The sequence below is a fragment of the Danio rerio genome, chromosome 3 (assembly GCF_052040795.2).
Source record: "Danio rerio strain M-AB ecotype USA chromosome 3, GRCz13ab, whole genome shotgun sequence".
In the NCBI taxonomy this organism is placed as follows: domain Eukaryota; kingdom Metazoa; phylum Chordata; class Actinopteri; order Cypriniformes; family Danionidae; genus Danio; species Danio rerio.
This window is the reverse complement of record NC_141023.1, coordinates 3701414-3714855: the sequence shown is the minus strand read 5'-3', so window position 1 is coordinate 3714855 and position 13442 is coordinate 3701414. Positions and strand designations below refer to the sequence as shown.

The following is a 13442-nucleotide window of genomic DNA, read 5'->3' as shown; positions in this document are numbered from 1 at the left end:
GAAGAGTCATGAAAATGTACAGGTCGATTTTAGCACACTTTAGGAGTTTCATGCATGCTTAGCATTGCAAGATGACATTGATTTTGCCTTTTTAGTACTGTTTCTTGAAGTCAAAGGCACAGAGGAGAATAGTACTGTACTTCGCATCAAACTTTGCCTGACCTTCTCTACCTTTTGTTAGAGAAGAGACCAACATATTCATCATTTTTCGAACTATTGAAATTATGCAGAAAATAGCCTTTTTCAGTTATGGTGAGATTTAATGCAGCAAGTTGACAGAGCCATCGAAATGAAACTGAAACTATCAATGTAGAGTTGATCAAATATACCATCGAACATGTATATTTACATCCTTGCATGTGATGATCAAACCATGCTTTAATCTCAACAGCTTTATCAGCAGATAACTGATCGCTGCTCTGTAGATTTTTTTATTTTATCTGTTAAAAAGATTTTAATGTGATTATTACCTGGTGTTAAAATTGCATCAATATTAGTTTTTAGCATTGGGGTTCGAAGGCAAAAATTGATAACGCTACCATCACTATCAGTGTGTCTAGCTATCTTACAGCTATCTTACCCATGGTTTCATCTTTGATGCTAAATCTGTAGATCTATCTAAACACATTCTTGGTTATAGATATTTTGATATTTGTTTATGGTACCACCATCTCTCACCAATGATTCAAAGTCAGTAAGACTTGTTGGACATGGACATAAAGGATCCACAACATTTGAAGTTAATGGCTGTTTATCATCGACAACTGATGGATGTGTTGTATACCTGAGCCTCATGTGGTTTAAAACCTATAAGATCTTTATCTTCAGAACACAAATTTAACAAACAATTAAAGTGAATAAAGATTGCTTTCCTGTTCACAATTAGAAATACTGAATTGTTTTCAGTTCCAGTTTTATTTAGTTCAGTAAAAAAAGCATGACATTAATGTTTGTAATATAAGTCTAAAAGTATGATGGCATTTTGAATTGAATTGAAACCATATTAGTGCCATGTATGAAATCAAAAAATATGTGTATTATGAGAATAAAGTGAAAATATTTCAAATGATGAAAATAAAGTTGTAATAATTTGAAAATAAAGCCAAAATTATGAAAAAGAAATGGTCAACACTGTTGCCACACAGCAAGGTCACTGGTTAGATTCCCGGCCTGACCAAGAGGATTTTCTGTGTGATGTCTACATGTTCTCTCCGTGTTCACATGGGGTTCACAGTCCAAACACATAAGGTAAAAGGGAATTCTATAAACAAAATTGGCCAAAGTGACATAATTGGCCAAACACAGCAGTTGCTACACAGCAGTATTTCTGGAAAATACTATAGTACACTTCTGTCTTCTGTGTATTACAGGATCATTGGCTTCTCTGAACAATCTGTGAAGGTCAGTGATGGTTTTGTTTGATCTTTTACAGATTGAGAGAACTAGATCGATGAAGAATTTGCCCTTGAACATGTTTCACAGGTCCTTCCTTATATTCTACTGCTCTTTTGATGTGACCAGTGCGTCGGTGTAGTAAGCTGATGTTGTAGCCCAACTTTGAAATGTTAAATGAATCATTTAGTTTGTTTACTCAACAACATCTGAGACTAATGATCTGATCTGGGCTGTATCTTCTTCAGTAAGAATAATTCTGAACATGTTTTTAAAGGTTAAGTAAATTGATACTGTTGGACTTCAACGGGTCCAGTGCATGTTCATAAATGGGTTCGGAGTCAATCTGTCAAAATTATAAGTTTTATTTGCTCAAGCAGGAAAGAAACCAAAAGCAATACACTGCGCAGGAGAGGTTCAACTCTCTAAACTCTCCTTCAGAGACACATCCTTTTATACCACAGTTGTCTTCCGTGCATCTTCTCTTAAAAGTTAACCTTTTAAGGCAAATATCTCCTCTTAGCACACACATGGCTCATACATCCTGTCATTCTTATGTTCAATAACAGGATGTGTTTGTCTCAGCAGTCTGTAACACTGGTCTATACTGTGCTCATAATATGGCAGTTAATTCTTCAAACAACTTCTTAGTATTTGACACTTTATGGGTTAATTATTAAAGACTTCTTATGCATGAAAAACATGTAAAAGTTTTTTTTTTAACTGAAAAACACCACAATACAGAGCTATTAATTCAATATTTAGTCAAACTTACATAGTGTTGATAACTCTGCACAGTAAAAACATCCCTGCTCTCCCTCCAGGGATCTACAGAAACAGTACCATAAGCATCACTCAGGATCTTTCTCACATCTTTCATTATGTCTATGATGAAAGGAGTGTCTGTGATAATCTTCTGTATTCATTGCTTCCCAAACAAATCAAACTCCTACTTCATTGTTTTTAATCTTTTTCTTTTAAGGCAAGGTCTTTGCTGTTTTTGTAAAGAGTGTTTTCATGTTGTGCCTTTTTAGAATCAATCATTTCCTTTAGGTCTCACTGCTGAAGAATTTTATTTAATTTTGTCTGTTTTATCACAATGTTTTCTTGAAGTTAATCGATTTTGGTTTCAAATCACGTTTTCCACCGAATCATTATACACTGCTTGAAAAAATAAATAGAACACTCAAACAACACAGTGTAGCTCAAAGTCAATCACACTTCTGTGAAATCAAACTACCCACTTATTAAGCAAAACTGATGGACAGTCAATTTCACATGCTGCTGTGCAAATGGAAAAGACAAAAAGAGGGAATTATAGGCAATTAGCAAGACACTGTGTTCACCACAGATCACGTCTCAGTCCTTATGCTTTCTGGCTAATGTTTTGGTCACTTTTGAATGCTGGCAGTGCTTTCGGTGGTAGCATGTGATGGAGTTCCGGGGGGTTACGGATGAAATAGAGGATGGGGGTGGGGGTGTTGTGAGGACGTGGGTGGTGAGGGAGGTGACACGGACGTCGCCCTCTCTATTTTGCCACCTTAGGTGGCCACCTAGGTTGCCTCTATGGACGCGCCGGCCCTGTCTACAACCCACACGAGTGGCTCTGGTAGTGCAGCTCATCCAGGATGGCACATCAATGCGAGCTGTGGCAAGAAAGTTTGCTGTGACTGTCAGCGTATTGTCCAGTGCATGAAGGTGTTACAAGGAGACAGGCCAATACATCAGAAGACATGGAAGAGACTGTAGTAGGGCAACAACCCAGCAGCAGGACTGCTACCTTTGTCTTTGTGCAAGAAGGAACAGGAGGAGCACTGGCAGAGCACAGTAAAATGACCTCCAGCAGGCCCCAAATGTGCATATGTCTGCTCAAACAGTAAGAAACAGAGACCATGAGAGTGGTATGAGGGCCAGACATCCACAGGTGTGGGTTGTGCTTATAGCCCAACACCGTGCAAGACGTTTGGCATTTGCCAAAGAACACCAAGACAAATTCGCCACTGGCACCCTGTGCTCTTCACAGATAAAACCAGGTTCACACTGACAAACTTGACAGAGTCTGGAGACACTGTGGAGAACATTGTGTTGCTTGCAACATCCTGCAGCATGACCCATTTTGGGGTGGCATTTCTTTGGAGGGCCGCATAGCCCTCCATGGGCTTGCCAGAGGTAGCCTGACTGCCATTAGGTACCGAGATGAGATCCTCAGACCCCTTGTGAGACTATATGCCAGTGTAGTTGGCCCAGGGTTCCTCCTAATGCAGGACAATGCTAGACCTCATGTGGCTGGAGTGTGTCAGCAGTTCCTGCAAGACAAAGGCACTGATGCTATGGACTGACATTGTATGGAGGTCATACAGGCATGTGGAGGCCATACACTCTAATAAGCCTCCTTTGACTTGTTTAAAGACATTACATCAAAGTTGGATCAGCCTGTAGTCTGTTTTTTCCGCTAAAATGTTAAGTGTGACTCCACATCTAGACCTTCATGGGTTAGTAAAGTTGATTTCCATTGATTAATTTTGTGTGATTTTGTTGTCAGGATGTGTTATTTTTGTGCTCTCTTTATTTTTTTAAACATTGTATATTAATTTTTCTTACTCAAACTCTAACATGGATTTTTCTACTGTTCCACTTGTCTCCTTCAGTTCTGTTTAGAAGGTTTGTTTCTTCAATTTCATAAATAGCTTCTCTTCATTTCTTCTTTATTTTTTTACTATCTTTCATTATTTCCTCCATTTCACTCTTGAGTTTCTGAATCTGTTCATCTAAAACCTCCTTTTCTGTTTCTAGACTTTTCAGTTCTTCTCTTCTCTTCATCTCTTCTTCCTGATTTAGTTCTTCCTCCTTCACCTTCTTCATTTTGTCTTTCTCTTTTTCTAGTTTCTTCATCTTTTCTTCTGTTTCTCTGACTCTGTTCTTCAGGATCTTCATCTGCTGTTCTTGTTTTTCTCTCTCCATCTCTCTGAACATCTTACATGAGTAGAAGCTTCCTCCGTTTGCCTTCACCATGTTGTCTATCTTCTCCAGTAGTTCAGACACTTGTGTTCGGTCTTCAGGCTCATTATTGTTGAACACATGGAATCTGTTTCCACAAGTTTCAAGCAGTTTTCGGACCACAGATCCAGGTTTTCCCAAACACTCTTCAAGGGTTTTGTCCTTCAGGAAGTCTCCTCTGGTGAAGAGCACAACGGTGAACATTAGAGATTTTTCACCAAACGTCTTCTGGATGAACTTCACTGATTTTTCTTCCTCTTTAGTGAATCTCTGTCCTAAATTGAGCACGATGATGAACACATGTGGTCCAGGCAGAATCATGGAGATGCAGTTGCTGATTTCTCTCTGGATCTCCTTATTACTGAGTTCAGTATCAAACAGTCCTGGAGTGTCGATCACAGTGATGTGTCTGCCATTGACTTCACATGATTCTCTCTGAGTCTCTTTAGTAACAGATTCTTCTGATATTCCTGCTTTAAATGCCTCTTTTTCTAAGATTGTGTTTCCTGTTGAACTTTTACCAACTCCAGTTTTTCCCAGAAGAACAATCCTCAGTTCATCTTCACTCTCAGCTGAACCTGTTAAAGAGAATCTACATTAGTCTTAAGAGATAAAAGGTATAAAGTTTCTATTTTTTTTTTACTAATGTGTACTGTGCAGGCTAATTTATCCCTTATCTACATTTGAAGAATAGTAAAAACATTAACAATTGACATAATTATTTATTTTCCTACAACAGATATCAGTGGTCACAAGTTTCCAACATTATTGATCTTATTCTTCATATATGAGGTGCCTCGGCCATTTGAATTTTTAGCTCGAGATTTCCACTCATTCACTTACATTCAATTTTAGATGTTAAAAAGAAATCATTATGCTGCTTGATGTTTTCTTATACTATTCTACTTTGTTTGTAGACCAGGTAGTTTGACCATTTTCCTTCATTTATTATTCCTAGTAATTTCTCCCATAGGCAACTGAATCAGAAGTTCTAAAACAATCGCAAAAACGAGCGCACTTCTACATTTCAGAATAAGGTCAATAAAAATATCTTCTTTTGTGATAAAAGTTGTTGGAAACAAGTCAAAAGGCGAGTAAATGATGGCTGAATGTACATGTTTTAGGTGAACTATACTTTTTACAGAGAGATTTAATGATTCAATAATCTGTGTGTGATTCACCTTTGTCTTCGCTCCCGGACATGATGATATCTTGTTTTTTTCCCTTGTCTTATTTTTCAGTCTTCAGTTGGTCATCTTTTCATCTATTCAATGAACAACACACTGATTCACTGAGTCAATAAAAAAACACAGATTCAGCTTCACTGTGATTCAATGAACAAACACACTGATTCAGATTAACTGAATCAACAAACAAAAACACAGATTCACTGTGACTCAATGAAGAAACACTGATTCAGATTCACTGTGATTCAATGAACAAACACTGATTCAGATTCAATATGACTCAATGAAAAATCACTGATTCAGATTCACTGTGATTCAATGAACAAACACTGATTTAGATTCACTGTGACTCAATGAACTAACACAGATTCAGTTTCACTGAGTCAATAAACAAACACACAGATTCAGCTTCAATATGATTCAGTGAACTAGCACACTGATTCAGATTCATTGATTCAATGAACAAACACACAGATTCACTGTGACTCAATGAAGAAACACTGATTCAGATTCACTGTGATTCAATGAACAAACACTGATTCAGATTCACTGTGACTCAATGAACAAACACAGATTCAGCTTCACTGAGTCAATAAACAAACACACAGATTCAGCTTCAATATGATTCAGTGAAAAAGCACACTGATTCAGATTCACTGAGTCAATGAACAAACACACAGATTCAGCTTCACTGTGATTGAATGAACAAACCTACCGATTCAGATCCACTGAGTTACGAACACACGAATTCAAATCCCCTGAGACAATAAACAAAAACAGTCATTCAGATTCACTGTGACTCAATGAACAAACACACTGTGTCAATGTACAAACACACTGATTCAGCTTTAGTTCACTCTGTTGTAAAAGCAGCTGGAACTGAAACATTTAAAGCTTTAGTTCTTCTGGATTCAACTGTGCATCTGGATGTTTATAAATATACATATCTCTGTCTTTCTTACACAGTTATAATGACAATAAGCTCTGCTGAATCACACAAAACTAAATTACTGGCATTTGTTCTTCAGACAGTAAAGAATACATTAAAAATTTAAATTTAGCAAATCTGTGCTGAACAACATGAGCTTTGACTTTCATCAGTACATGCATAATTAAAAAGAAATCTCTTTCAAATGTAAATTAAAGAGTATTTTAGTAAGGAAATTGAATACTGTACCTCTTGCCGAACTCTTGCTGTGTTCAGAGGTTTGTTTCTGCCAGTATGAGAGCAGAAAGAGGTTTGCAGGTGGAGTCCTTCAGGAAAAAAAAACTGCTGTTCTGGTCTGACAGGTAAAGTTTAAGGAACACATTCTGGGGTAAAATGAGACATCATTTGATCCAATGGCATCAAAACAGCTGCTCACTATAAAGATATTCTGCAGCAGAGACAGATTAAGTCAAATCTCAGCAAACATATAAGAAACAACAGCAGATCAAAGACCAGACTATCAAACACAAAAGCACAATCCCTACAAGTCCTCCAAAATCATACAACACATGCTTTTTAGCTTTCATGGCTGCATCCTCTGATGTAACTACAAACTACAAGCTTCTTTCACAAACTCTTTCACTTCTTTCACTTCTGTTTCAAAACCATTCATCAACATAACCCTCAATAATGTTCTGTGACTTCAATTTGGCATAATGACACATTTTTGCATTAACATTCATTAAGCTTTTGGCACCACAAAAGTCCAGTTCAGCACAATTCCCATGTTTATTTAGCACCTTTCTAAACTCTGTGTCAGTCAAGTCCACTAACAACACAACTTTTCATGACAATGACTTAATTGTACTGTTGCAACACATTCCTGTGTATCACTAACAGAAATTGTGTAAGCACTCCTCTCAGTCTTGGCTACATTGAGCTGATTGTACTAAGTTTACAAAGCAAATATCAAATGTATTCCTGGAATCTGGGCTAAATGAATAAAGCATTGTTGTTGCACTTCTGACATTGTGCCAGACCCTCCGTCACCTCGTAGAGACTAGATCTAGAGATAACTTAATACCTAAAAAGGTACACTAGTTTATACAGAGCTACTATTTCCAATTCATTATCCTAAAAGAAGATGGGTTGCAAATCCATTTCTTTTGTTCCCTATGTTTACAGGTTAAACATAATCTTTGTCTAATTCAACAGAGATCAAATCTACTGTAAGTAAAATTCAAACTAAAACATCTGTTAACAGAAGTTAAACAGCAATCAATCACAAACTAACAGAACACACACACACACACACACACAGTACAATCTGTTTCCCATTAAACTTACCTTATTTTCCAGGTTCTACTTTACCAAAGTTCTCAACTCACATCCACAGTCCACGTACTATTATTAAACACAACTCCATAAACCTAAATTTGTCAATTATAGGAACATTTTGTTATCAAACATCAGACCAGTATAACCTCTAAAATCGTATTAACTTGTAATCTTCTCAGCTTGTCATATCCTACCATATTACTGTACTCTGGTCATCACATAATCTAGGTCCATAACATTTAACTTTTTTAATAATCATAAAGACATAAGAATAGATATCTGTTACTCCATTCTGGAGCGGACATCCATCAGAAAATCCATGTTCTCTGTCCCACACCTTGACCAACGTGACAATCAATACTTCTCTTCTGGTCAACAAAAGTGAGGTCGCTACAGAAAAGTGGGAGTGGTGATGCATGCTCTCTGGCAGGTCACAATTGTCTCTTCACCCTGTCATGGACATGCCGGTCTCTATGATCAGGGCCTTCTACTCACCTTCTACTCACATCAGGGGTTGATGTGGTCATCTAGCCATCCAGCTTCCAAGATGGTTTGCCAGCATCAGCAGGTGCTTTTTCTGCAATCAGATGTAAAAACATATGAGAAACAACAGCAGACCAAAGACCAGACTATCAAACACAAAAGCACAATCCTTACAAGTCCTCCAAAAGCATACAACACATGCTTTTTAACTTTCATCCTCTGATGTAACTACAAACATACTCCAAGCTTCTTTCACAAACTCTTCCATTGATTCAGTCACATCTGTGAACATAGCTCCAACTCTAAAACCAAACATCCAGTTATAGCTGGGCTAATAAGTATAAAATATACAAAAGTATTTGTGAACTTCGTCAAAATTAACTTTTTTCAATTACTTTTGTTTTACATATTGTTTTCTTAATTATTATGTATATGGCTTGTAATAGGCATGTACTCTATGCTGAACCATGTTGACGAATGTTGTTTTATGGAGAGCACATATTAGTGACACACACAGTAACTCATGTAGTGTGTGGGCAGCCAGTGCCATCTTCAGTATTGAAGTATTGAGTTAGATGTATGCTCTCTCACTCTGCTAATGTGAGCCTGAGTGGGAAAAGAGAGAGACATGTTTTTCAGCGTACTAATTGTGCTCTGTGTTTTTGCATAATAAATCAAACCTGAGACTTCCAACGTCACTGTCGTCTTATTGACTAAAACACACAACCAGAGTAAAACTGCTACATTAAAATGGTGCCGTGACCTACTGGATCAACAGAGTCAGCTGCAGCTGACCACTGGAGTTGTTCTATGTGTTCATGGTGTTCGAGTGCTGTAAGTGAAGGCTAAAAAATTAATTTCAACAATGTTCCTCTAGCTGATTCGTAAGAGACCGAAAAAAGACACTTTTCTGAGGTTTGATACTGACAAACTCTTGGTTTCTGCTGGTAAACCTAGAGCGTTAATTTATAGTCCTCAATCACATGATACTTCAACAAACCAACCTGCTGGTCCGACTGCCTGTACTTCTAGTAATGCTGTTGATAATATTGCACAGCAGTTCCCCTTCGGATGGGGAACTCCAATGTTATGTGGAAAACCTTCCACTTTGGGTTTTCGTCAGAAACCAATCATCTGAAAGAGTATAAAATCGGGCCAATGAAATGCCAAATGAATCAATGACAATCAGTCCAGTATATAAGACGCGGCTAGTGCAATGCTCAACATCCTTTTCGCTTTCAGAGCCTTTCATGTGCTTCTGAAAGAGTCTTTGAGGGTTCTCCAACTTGTGTCTACAGAGAGACATCGAGAAGCAGCTTCTCCCAGTCCAGAGCGCGTATACGCAGTAGCAGATGGTCGAGCTGGGTTTTTCTCTCTTTCCTGGCGTTCTTTATGTCTGGTCCTCCAAGAGCGGTTTGTATATAGGGAAGAATTTTTCCTAAAAGAGCAACAAGGTTTTGCAGCGCGTCTTTTTCAAGACGTCGCTTTTACCATGCGTTTCTGGATGCGGTGGTTTCCTATCCCTATCATTTCTGGGGGTCCAGCATGTTAATGCGGTGCTCGCAGGCAGTGCATGCCGTCACTGTGATGTCATGTCTGTTGCGCAGTTAAGGTCGCGGCTCGCTCTTGCAAAAGAGCGACCCACCCCAGTTGTCCCCCGCACTGTGGTTGGTACTCGGGCAGATCTGAGGATTACAGTGGGAGCAAATCCGCCGCCTTCGGGCTGCAGACCTCTCGCTCCTCCACTCGCTCCATCCAAGCTTCAGTTGAAGAGAAGAGCTCTGTCTTCGGATGGTTGCCTGCTTGCTCTCTCTCTCCGGGGTGAAGAGCACGACATTTGCATCTAAAAAGCAGGCATGATGGACGTGCTTTCCCGGGCTGCTTCGGCTGCGGGCCTGGTGATGGTTTATCCCCCAGCCCCGTGACCAGACCGATTAGATGGGTGTTATGTGGAGGATTCAAAGCCTTCCATCCCCTTCTTCCTGGAAGTACATAGTAAGCTCACGCAGATTTGAGGGCACTTTTTTCTGCATCTGCATGTGCTTTCATCCTCACCATCCTTGCAGGGTGGGTTGTCAATGTCTGATGAGGATTCGAGCCTGCTCCTCCCTCCGGGTTGATGAACGCGGTGAAGAATCTAGAAGCAGACTTTGTGGCTGTGCTTCCCCAGGCTGCTTCGGTTGTGGCTGGAGTTGGTTTATCCTCCAGCCCCACGGCTGGACCAACTAGAAGGGAGTGAAAACCCTTCTTCCTGGATGCGCAAATTAGGCTTACACAGCGTGCTGCGTGTGGCAGCCATGGGAGGCAACGCCATCTTCAGTACAATGGACTTGACCTTTGGGATTCATAACATCATCGTATTCGAGAACGACAGAAAGTTCACTGCCTTTACGACTCCCATGGATTTCTGGTATTATCAGAAGTTTATTCCTAACTCTTCCAGTGTAGCTAAGCCCCTGTTTAACTTGACAGCAGCGCCTAAATGAAAAAAAAAAAACATCTCAAAGGGGTGAAATTAACTTTAAGAAATTAAACCCCGCTAACGGGATGAGAGAACATAGTAAGGCTTTCCAGAATTTCCAGAAAGTCATCCTTACCAGAGTCTGTTGTGCTGGCACACCCAAATTTCAGCAGACCATCCATTTTTTTCCACCGATGAGCCCTTGGATGGTTATAGTAAGGCAGGCCCTATTGCCTTTGACAGCAAAGCCCTCACCAAGGCACAAACTAAGTACCCTGCCCAGACACATGCAAGCAACGGTGGGTGTCTAAGTCGGCCCCCTATAGCTTTAACATTTAAAAAATACCCGGAAGTAAAAAATGTGGTCGCTGATGCTTTAAGTAGACAGCCCTTCGTTCATCAGAGCGGTGGTCAAAGACTGATATCTGAACCATACAGTGTTTTGTTTAAAGAGTCAGCAAAAGTTTAAGAAAACACTGTTCAGGATGCAGGATGCCTTTAGGTTAAGTGCGAAAATCTGCACTGTTAAACAACAAACCTGTAGGCCGCTAGAACACTGTTCTCTTACTTACACAATGGGAAGCGGGAGCATCTGGAGATAATATAATCACCAGTTGTTGACTACAGGTCCCAGTTCACTGCCTGTGTTCTCGCTGCGTAAGTTGCGAAAGAAGCAGCAAGGTGATGACATCCTCTCATGATATAGCAAAGAAGCCTTCTAATTGTGAGAGAGCTGGTGAGACATTTGAGGTGCTCAAAACTCTGAAACAGTGGGAGAAGCTTAAAATAATTGATAGAGTGTTATACAGGGTGACAAAAGATGCCTTGACAGGAAAAAAGAGGCGGCAGTATTTCGTTCCAACTTCCCTTGTGAGTTGGGCTCTTTTGAGGATCCACAATAAAGCTGGACATTAAGGTCAGGGTAGGAATTTATTCATTGCAAGACGGGTTCTTCTTGACAATTTCTGAGCGAGATGTGCATGAAAGCATGTCAAATGTTAAAAACATTTGTGGAGGCTGGGAGCTGGCCTCAGCGAAGACTCATCTGTCCCTGGAGTGTCACCGGAATCAGTCTCATGCTCTCCACTCTTCCATGACCGGCGCAGCAGCTGCTCAGGATACGGCCTGGTCCCGGATATGGAAACCTTGGGATCATCATGTCACTGGTCTTGGATCCAATCAGCGACTTCACATAGTCTAAGGACCTTGAGATGAGTATCCCCTGGTGGAAATGGAGAAAAAAAATAATGCTGTTCATAGTGTATATAAGCAAGATGTAAAAAACCTGTGTGGAAACCCGCTAAGTGATGCATTAAGTGTATGCTTTAAACAGGAGCTCAATTATTTAGAGCTTTATAGGTGAGAAGTAATATTTTAAATTCAATACAAAACTTAACAGGCAGCCAGTGTAAGGAGGATAAAATTGGGGTGATATGATCATATTTTCTAGACCTGGTAAGAACTCTGGCTGCTGCATTTTGTACTAATTGAAGTTTGTTAATAGAGGATGCTGGGCAGCCAGCAAATAGAGCATTACAGTAATCCAGCCTAGAAGTCATAAAAGCATGGACTTTTCTGCATCTGAGATGGATAGCATACTTCCTAATTTAGCGATATTTCTCAGATGAAAGAAGGCAGTTTTTGTGACATGGGATATATGATTTTCAAAAGTTAGATTGCTGTCTAATATGACACCCAAATCTTTTATAGTAGAGCTAAAGCTAACTTTGTATCCCTCTAATTGTAGATTGAGTTTTGAGATCTGCTGTGTACAGGATTTAGGCCCAATAAGTAATAATTCTGTTTTGTCTGAGTTTAAGAGAAGAAAATTGTTGGTCATCCAGTCTTTAACATCTCTAATACACTCAGTTAGCTTAGACAGTTCAGACATCTTATCAGGTTTAGTGGAAATATATAATTGAGTATCATCTGCATTTAGTGAAAGCTGATCCCATGTCTTCTAATAATGTCTCCCAGTGGTAGCATGTAAATTGTAAACAGCAAAGGGCCTAAAACTGATCCTTGAGGCACCCCATACTTTACTGGACTGATTTGTGAAGGCTGTCCATTAATATTCACAAACTGGTAACGTTCAGATAAGTATTACTTAAACCATTGTAGAGCCTATCTCTGGACACCTGTAGACTTTAAGCGATTTATGAGGATATTGTGGTCAATGGTGTCAAATGCAGCACAAAGATCGAGTAAAACTAATAGCGAGATGCACAACCAGAGTAAATCTGCTACACAGGCTAATGCTAAAGGCCCATGCACAACGAGACAGTTTTTGTTTCCATTAACGTTTAATGCCTGTGACAAAATAAAGGGCGCCATTGTGATCGTGCACACCAACGTACAAAACGGCAGGTGTAAAAGTGTAATTTTTAAAGAAACGCCTCAAAACCTTCTCCACCAATCAGATTGCCATTTTTGTTCACGTGCACAGAGCTGCTGAAGCTACAGTTAACAGCACTTGGAGGTGCTCAAGCGCAAAACTGTCAATGCGAGTGCACATTGAAGAAAATGCCCAGTGGCGATATGACGTTGGAGCTGCTACTTAAACCATCCATAACAACAAGTGGGTAAACTTTTTGTCTTCTTCTTCTGTGTTTCAAGCGGATGTCAAAAGCTTAAAATTGTGTAGCGCCATCTAACA

At 39.6% G+C, this 13442-nt stretch overlaps 2 protein-coding genes across 4 annotated transcripts in view; one reads left to right on the top strand and one right to left on the bottom strand.

The window, feature by feature from the left end:
- Positions 1 to 13442, top strand: part of myh9b (myosin, heavy chain 9b, non-muscle) — a 798697-nt gene that overhangs the window by 534298 nt on the left and 250957 nt on the right. The window lies entirely within an intron of this gene.
- Positions 2482 to 9034, bottom strand: si:dkey-73p2.1. The gene is made up of 5 exons (XM_087243830.1): positions 7989 to 9034; positions 6754 to 7869; positions 6292 to 6334; positions 5571 to 5653; positions 2482 to 4967 (listed from the first exon to the last, which is right to left on the bottom strand). Exons 4-5 carry the CDS (start codon positions 5590 to 5592, stop codon positions 4087 to 4089), a joined length of 903 nt encoding a protein of 300 aa, XP_087099956.1. The 5' UTR covers positions 5593 to 5653; positions 6292 to 6334; positions 6754 to 7869; positions 7989 to 9034; the 3' UTR covers positions 2482 to 4086.

What these genes read in the sequence shown, in the direction of transcription:
- si:dkey-73p2.1 (XM_087243830.1), bottom strand. Translation starts at nt 5,592, where the DNA reads ATGTCCGGGAGCGAAGACAAAG. An exon ending in GTCCGGGAGCGAAGACAAAG is followed by an intron (nt 4,968 to 5,570) that starts GTGAATCACACA and finishes TCTCTTTAACAG; the next exon opens with GTTCAGCTGAGAGTGAAGAT.